The 7,673-nt window shown below is 51.1% G+C and overlaps 1 protein-coding gene across 20 annotated transcripts in view; it reads left to right on the forward strand.

Annotated features, from left to right (window-relative positions):
* Window positions 1–7,628, forward strand: part of PPIP5K1 (diphosphoinositol pentakisphosphate kinase 1) — a 45,527-nt gene extending 37,899 nt beyond the window's left edge. For all 20 annotated transcript variants that reach the window (XM_082060645.1, XM_082060634.1, XM_082060648.1 and 17 more), the window contains 3 exons: window positions 3,961–4,098; window positions 4,529–4,642; window positions 5,874–7,628. In XM_082060645.1, coding sequence (XP_081916771.1) covers window positions 3,961–4,098; window positions 4,529–4,642; window positions 5,874–6,562 — 941 coding nt within the window. In that variant the 3' untranslated portion in view covers window positions 6,563–7,628. The remainder of the gene's footprint in view (window positions 1–3,960; window positions 4,099–4,528; window positions 4,643–5,873) is intronic.
* Window positions 7,629–7,673: the final 45 nt, after the last annotated feature.

Here is a 7,673-nt window from a genome sequence, read left to right on the forward strand (position 1 = left end):
ATGTAAACACATCCAAACGTAGAGGTCACAGCTAGAGAGCTGAGTTGTAATTCTGCAACTTCTGCTCATCAGATTGTGTGGAGTCACGTTTAGAACACTCAAGCAAAAATATAATACACAAAAAGGCTTGCTTTGGGCCAGAGAGACTTCTCACCTCAATCTTCTTGGCCTCTGTCTTTGGCTGGCAGCAGCTTGGCTGCTTTCTACTTGCCAGCCTGCTGCAGCAGCAAGTCCATTCTCTCTTTTAATGAGCCAGCTCTGCTAATAGAAACACTTGTTGTAGTTGGGGCCTCAGCTCAGTCTCGGTAAAGCTGAGGAATGTGCCATTTGCACCACTTGAAGGCTACTCCTTGTCATGCCACCAGCCAGGAGCTCTGCTGGCTCCCGGCATGTCTGACTGTCCAGCTCTGAGCAATAATCACACCAGCACCTATGTCATTCCAGGGCCTGTATGTGTTCTGTATAAACTCACTTTTCCCAACTAGGATTACACAGTCAGCTTTCTTGTCTCTCTGGGACATACATAGAGTTTAGGAAACTTTGTGTTACCTTGATGCAAATTAGATGTTTCCTCTTAATGAAATTGTATTGATTGTCTCTTGAGGGTTTAGACTGGGACATCTCCTGCAGTAATCAAGAAGATGTAGGTGAATTCAGGGTCTTGTTTTCTCCCTTGTTCTTCCCTTTTCCCAGGAGAAAACTCTGCTCATTTAAGTTCTACTGCTAACACCTTTGGCTACATTTTCTTTCAGACCTCAGAGTAACTGAAGGAGAAATAGCTAAAAGTATGCAGGTACCTGTTACATCTGCAGTGAAGGAGCGCTGGGGTAGCACTGTGTGCAGGGCTCACTCAGATATGTCATGTATTTGCTTGGCATTCAAGCCACGTAATCATAAAGTGAGTGTTGGCTGTTTCAGAATTCATCATTGTGTAGTCTGGGTAAAAGGTGGCACTTCTGTCTTTCTTTGAGGTCATCTGCTGAGAGGCAGCTGTTCCCAAGAGCTGTGTCTGTGCGCTCCTCCTCCCAGCAGCCTGGGATTCTCTGGTTCAGATGAAGGTGTGAGACAGGTGCAGGTCTGCATTTGCTTTATGTGGTATACTGTGCTAGATGATGTCTGCAACAAAGTCCTTATACCCAAATCACCTTCTCAGTGCTCTCATGAAGTGTTCTGAAACAGTCTTGCTCCAAGGGTGGAGTCACTCCCTCCGTGAAGTCTTCTTCATAAGCTGTGGTTCCACCAAGCAGACTGTGCAGCAAAGTGTGCACCTGCCAGGAACGTGGAGCTCGGGGAGAAGGGCTCGGACTGCGTCGTAATTAACTCAGGTGTATGGGTGGCCCTTCAGCTTTGGCACCAGCGTGCCCAGCCGGTGCCGTCCCCTGCAGAACAGCTCTTCAGGCAGCTCCGTTCTCTCTGCTCCACGCCAGGATGCTGCTGCATTATTGATTTAGAGTGGAGATGCCCCCGTAGCTGCTCCCTCACATCACGGCAGTCTCCTTGCACATCCAAAATAATGCACATTCAGCACATTCCTCTGCCTTGTTTATCTTAAGTTTTTTTCCCATAACCAAATCTTGTTTTCTTTATTCTAACAGATGGTTTCTTCCTATTTTACTGAACAAAAGTTTTGGAGACATAACTGCGCTGTACTCCTTGCCTGGAGGAGATGGTAGTTGACACTGGGGTTCATTTTTAGCTCCTGTGCCCTGCAGCGCCCCCCACATGCCCGTCCGTGCAGAGGAGGCAGGTTGTCCTCTGCACCCCTGGTGCAGCCACTGTTGTCAAACCTGAATGAAATGACAAATGAAACTTGTTCCTCCCTGGGCTGCTGTTTGACTTTGATACAAAAATTAATGGAATTCTGTCTAATTTCTTGTGCCATTGTCCGCATCACAGACTCCTGTGCTGCAGCCCCAGGAGGAGTTTGGGGAAGCATTAGTAGCTGAGCAGTCGACACTGGGTGCCTGTCAGGCTGGAAACATGCCTGTGGTTTGCACTCATGCTTGATTTTTGTGGCTCTTTCCCTAAGATGTCAGGTCTCTGCTCAGTGCGTGTGGTGCAGCAGCGGTACAGAAGCAGCTGCTGCCATACACTTGGGGATGACAGGCTGTGGCAGCAGCTTCTGCTTTGGCTCTGCCGTGCTGGCACAGCCGGTGTGGGCGGTGTGGGACCTCCCCGCAGCAGCCAGGCCGGTCAGGGGGCCGTGCAGGGCCGTGGGCTGCCGTGCACAAGGGAGAGGGATTCACTGGAAACAGTTGTGCTTCACCTTGAGAAGGGAAACTTTTGCCTTTTTCTCTACTTGCTTGAGACCAGTTGAGTGACACGGTGCTGGGCAGAGCTGTGCAGGCAGGCTTTTGGCACTTGGGGATATAGGGGTGTCATTTCACGTCAGTAGCATTGTCAGTGTTCCGTGTTTCCTTTAATGCTTGGCCTTTCATTTCTTCTTTTTATTAGAGGAGTGCCCAAGTCCTCAGATCCCCATCAATGCTTCCAGAGTATCTTGTAACTGCGTTGCTTTGCCTATGTTACATTCAAACTTCTTCCCTTTTTCTTTGGAGACCCCAATAGCTGAGCCAACCTTGGCCACTCTTTAAACCAGATTCTGTTATGGAATTACATGAGCCTCACACTCTGCTGCTCCACAACCATCTCCATGTGACTGTTCATTAAGTCTTGTCCTCACCCTTTTCCTTTAGCTCTGAATCCCAGAATGCCTATGAGAAAGTAATGAACAGATACTTTTCCTTATTCAGCACTTCCAGTCTGAGGACTTCTCAGCAAGGGACAGCAGAGTCTTGTTCCAGTGTCTTACATTCCTTTGTCCTAGCCTGGGATTTGTTATCCTTCACGTCTTGAATCCGTGTCTGCAGGCTGCCTGTGGCACAGGTAACCTCTCCAGAGGTTTTTCTGTCAGTAGCTGTTCTGACAGCGTGTCTCTGCAGCACTGTGCACTGGTGGTGTTCTGGTCTGCAGCCTCCTCATACTGCACGTTCACTCCAAATACCCTCTGCTGGTTCATGTTCCTTGCAGAGCTGCATTAGGTGAGCAGGTCAAAGCAGAGACAGTCCCGGAGGTGACTGGAACCATGACTATGCTTAGTAGCTAATCCAGGTGCTGTCAGGCACCAGTTCCTTCCCAGAGTCTTTCTAAGCCCCTTGGAGGGAGCTAGGGAGTCACAGAATGGGAAGCCTGAGCTTAAGCAGTTGAGAGGCCTTTGAACTCAAGAGGTGCAGAGCAGGAGGCCTCATTCCCATGTGCCCAGAGACTCATTTGTTTCTTCCTTGCTCCTCTGACAGTTTCAGGCTGGCTTGGTGCCGCGAAGTGTTGCCAAGCTTGGATGAAGAGGAAGATACTTTGCCATAATACTCTGCTGGCTTGAGTAGCAAAGAATTTATTGTGAATGGTTGTGATGCAGCTTAGCTCTGAGCAAGTGTCTGCTAAATGTTGAGATACCTATTTCTACTAATTCTGGGTTTGCTGACAGTGAAGTCTTGTTAAGAGGACAAATAATTCAGAATATTCCCCAGCACATCAGGCTGAGGGGTGGCATGGGCTGTGTCCAGGCTGGGCTGGCGCTCCTGGGGCTATTCTTTTGTGGAAATTCTGTTGACTTCACTCAAATTCTGTTTCGCTTCTCTGAAGCGTGGGGCACTGTGCTGAGGTCTCCATCATAAGCATATATTTTAGCAAACGGTCCGAGGCTTTGCAGCAAACATGGCTGCTGCTCGGTACGTTTCCTCCTCCTCCCCTCCTCTGCGTGTGCCTGGGTGCTTGCTTTCAGGTCTGTTATTGCATGTGGTTGCCTAGTGGTAATTTTCTTGGCCTAGAAGAGGTGACCTTAGGCCTGAGTGTGCCTGTCGTTTGATTCCCAGATTGCCCAGCTCCTTCAGCCAGGAGTGGTCTTGCATGGATTTAGGCTGCTGTTTGCTCTATTCATTTTCTGATTGTGTTTCTTACCAGGTTTTGAAGGATGTTCCATGGTTCCTACCATCTATCCCCTGGAGACTCTGCACAACTCCCTCTCTTTGCGCCAGGTCAACGAGTTCCTGACAGCCGTGTGCAGGAGCTGCAGTGAGTCGCATGTCCAGTCCACCGCAGGTACTGGTGAGGTGGGCTCGTCCCTGGTCAGCCAGGGCACCGGGGAGGCCGGGAGACCTTTTGGGCTGAGGGGATAGATCAGCCTGGCAGGACTGGCAGTAGGTGCAGTCTCTGAAACCTGTTCCAGGGTGTTCTAGCCCAGGAATGAGCTGTGGGATCCAGCTCAGAGCCATTCTAGGTCACTTACTTGAGAGACAAGTAATTGGTCAGATCTGCCTGTAGCTGATGAGTTCAGTGACGTGGATACAAACTCCAGCCTGGGAAGCTGTAGCCTCAGGTTCCCAGGCGCCAAGGGACAGGCCCGGCTCTGAATTTGCACTGTTCTTGCACTCTTCCCGGAGCGCCTGCTCGCAGCAGCTGGGTTATGAGCAATTCCTTTTTGTCTGTCTGAACATTACTGATCTGTGCTTGTTTGTTATTTTTCTTGAAGCTTTGTTTGATTCAATGATTGGCAGCCAGATACCAGGAGACCCCTTTATGTCCCAGCGAATCCTGTCATCATCCTCTTTGCCTTTGCGCCAGCGTTCGGATAAGCCCCCGTGGTGTGAGTGTGCTCCCTTCTTGATGGGGTGGATGTGATGGTGAGGGAGGGAATGGTGCCAAATGATGGAAGCCAAGTTTTGGTGCTCAGGGTTTCTATGCTCTGCCCATGAAGGAACAGAAACAGAAAGGGGAAATAGGTAAAAGGGAAAGTAGCCATATGCCCTGTGAAAAAGCTTCCAAAGCAAGATGCAAAATGGGTCTCTGAAGTACTGTATATCCTGGGGACATACACTGTTGGGTGGACGCTGTTTCTCCAGACATCCTCTGCTTTGTGCATGAGGACACAAAAGGCCTGAGTGCACTCTGTTTTCATCTCAGGTTTTGTGATTCTCAATGACACGTGGCCAGCTCAGTGCTGGCATGTGGAAATGCCTTCCTTTCCTAACCAGCCATGCACATGCCTCACCCAGCACTCCATATAGGACAGGTGATGATGTAGTTCTTCACTTACATACTTCTGTGCAGCTCCTGGGCCTCATTTGTCTCAGTCATTGCAGAGCTGGTGACTGTGAGTCCCCTTTGCAGAGCTGCCTCATGCCCCAAGGGAAGAGGATTAGCAAAGAATTGCACAACGTGCCTTAACACCAGCCAAGGTGCTGTGGAAAGAGCAGTGCTGCTGTTCTGGCTGTGCACCCCGTGCCAGGAGCAGCGTGTGTCAGTGCAGGCAGCGTGGTCAGGGAGCTGGGCTGACTGACAACCACTGTTTCATCTTCCCCCTTTATTGGATTAGATATAATCTAGATCTGTTCTCTAGTTTTGCTCATTGTATGATACAAGACAAGAATAAGCATTAGTGGAGATGCAATATTTCTTCTTGCAGTGGTGACTCTAGCTCAGCATTCAGGGATTGTGTGTCAGGAACCACAAGGAGCAAAGTTGAAGCTGAGAACATTCCATAACAATGAAGGAATGAAAGAAGCTGCTTTTCAGCTCAAAGTGCAACATCACATTTTACAAGTTGCTCTACAAAGACAATAGAATCCCCTCTCGGCTATATGCCAGCTTAGCACTGTATGAGAAGATATAAGTGTGGTGTTTGTCTTGGGTGTTCATCAGCTGAGCTGCGGAAACACAACCAAGAGCAGCTTCAAGCCCCTGCCAGATCGCATGGCTTGTAGACAACCCTCACCTGTTGGTTGTAGAACTGTGGGACTGAGACAGCTTGGATCTGCCCAGGCTTTGGGCTGGGGTAACACCAGCTAAACGTTTAAGGCTTTTCTTCCTCTTTGCAGACAGCAGTGGACCCTCCAGCACCGTCTCCAGTGCAGGGCCATCCTCCCCAACCTCTGTGGACAACTGCGCTCGTTTCAGCTTTGCTGAGAAACTTTCCATCAGTCCCCCCAAAAGTGAGGAGCAGCTGAGCAGCCAGTGCCCCGAGCACGGGGACCGGCAGCCTGCGGGCAGAGGGCTTGACGTGGAGCTGCGGCTGTCAGGGTTGTCGGTGGCAGAGCCGAGTGCCCCCGAGACCCTGGCCTGGAGCAGCGGCCCAGAGCCAGGCAGCGTCCTGGAGCTATGTGAGAAGGAGCTGGCGGAGCAGGACTCCAACCTGGAGAAGAGTGTGTTGGAGCTGGATGAAGAAGAATCAGATGGGGAAATGCTAGAGCCAAGTGACACCAGGAACCCAAAGTGCGGTGCAGGGTCTGATCCAGGGCTGGCTGGGGAGAGAGTGAAGCCAGGTGAGGGTCACAGAGAGGGAGTAACTGGCCTGGATCTGTCAGGGCTGCCCGAGGCGATCTTGGCGCCCTGTGGAGAGGAGCTGCTGGAAGAGGAGTTGGATGCAGAGCACACGGGCAGGGAGCTGCCGGGAGACAGCGCTGCGTCAGGCCTGCTTCTGTCTGCTCACCCGGGCCAGGGGCAGCCGCTGCCTCCGGAGGAACGCGTGGAGCAGCAGCAGCTGCGTGGGGAGGATCAGCAGAACTAGCAGCTCACTAATGCGTGCTGTGAGCGCTCCTGGCCCAGCAGCAGCCGGCTCCCCGCACACACCTCGTGCAGCTGGCTGTCCGCACGCGAGCCACGACCAAGGCCAAAGGACTCTGGGGTGTGACAAGGTCTGCTCTGCTCTTTGCCATTCGGCAAGAGGCAGTGCCCCATCTGCCTTGTTAAACGAAGAACACCTGCAGTCCCGATACTGGCACAGCGGCTCCATGGGGCAGGGCCATGGGGCTATGCTGGTCTCCCCAGGGCTGTGTGCTTGCTGGGACAGCAGAGGGAGAGGACAGGTACAACCTGGGCTTTGGGGGGTAAGTCAAAGGAGACAGATGCTCCCTTGAGATTTTTTGGCCCATAGTCTTCAGAGAAAGGCATTCTGGGCCCAAAGTAATCAGATCCACCACAACCACCAACCTCTTCTCTGCTCCTTCCTCTTCCTCTCTCAGTTCCCACCACTGGCCATCAAAAACAGGTCCAGAGAGTCCATGGCAGGAAGACCAGGAGAAGCAGAAAGCATTTGAATGAGTGTGGGAAGGAAAATAATGAAGGGATCAGATCTGAGACTGCTACTTGCAAGGAAACATCTCTTTGGCGTGGATTTGAATGTTCTCCTGCTGGGCTGGGGCAGGCAGGGGCCCAGAGATCCAGCCTGGGAGAGGTGGGCAGGGAGGACACACACGGGTTTTTTTCTAGTCCCCAAGGGTCAGACAGGGTACAGCTCTGAAGTCTTGGTGACAGAAATTAAAAGAAACAGCTATTTGAACAAATCAGGATTATTAGAAACCAATAAGGAGAAATCTTTATTATATATAAAAGGAAAAGTATTTAATACATATTTATGTAAACGACTTGTGAGCACAAGCCTGAGGGCAAGATTGGCAGGGGTGTCGGTGCTGCATTCTGCGTGCAGGCCGGGCTCTGCCTCCTGCGCCTCGGTACCTAGGGACAAGTCTGCGTGTTTGTCCGTAGCTAGTATCTGTGTTTTTGTGAAGCTGTGCCCAAAGATCTCCGCACTGTGTTGTGATGATGTGTGTTCACAGTAAATCTATGCTGTGGGTCCAGCGTCTCTGTGTCTGATGCTGATTTGTGCAGCAGCGTGCAGG

Source organism: Streptopelia decaocto (genome assembly GCF_964273445.1).
Source record: "Streptopelia decaocto genome assembly, chromosome: 9".
NCBI lineage: Eukaryota > Metazoa > Chordata > Aves > Columbiformes > Columbidae > Streptopelia > Streptopelia decaocto.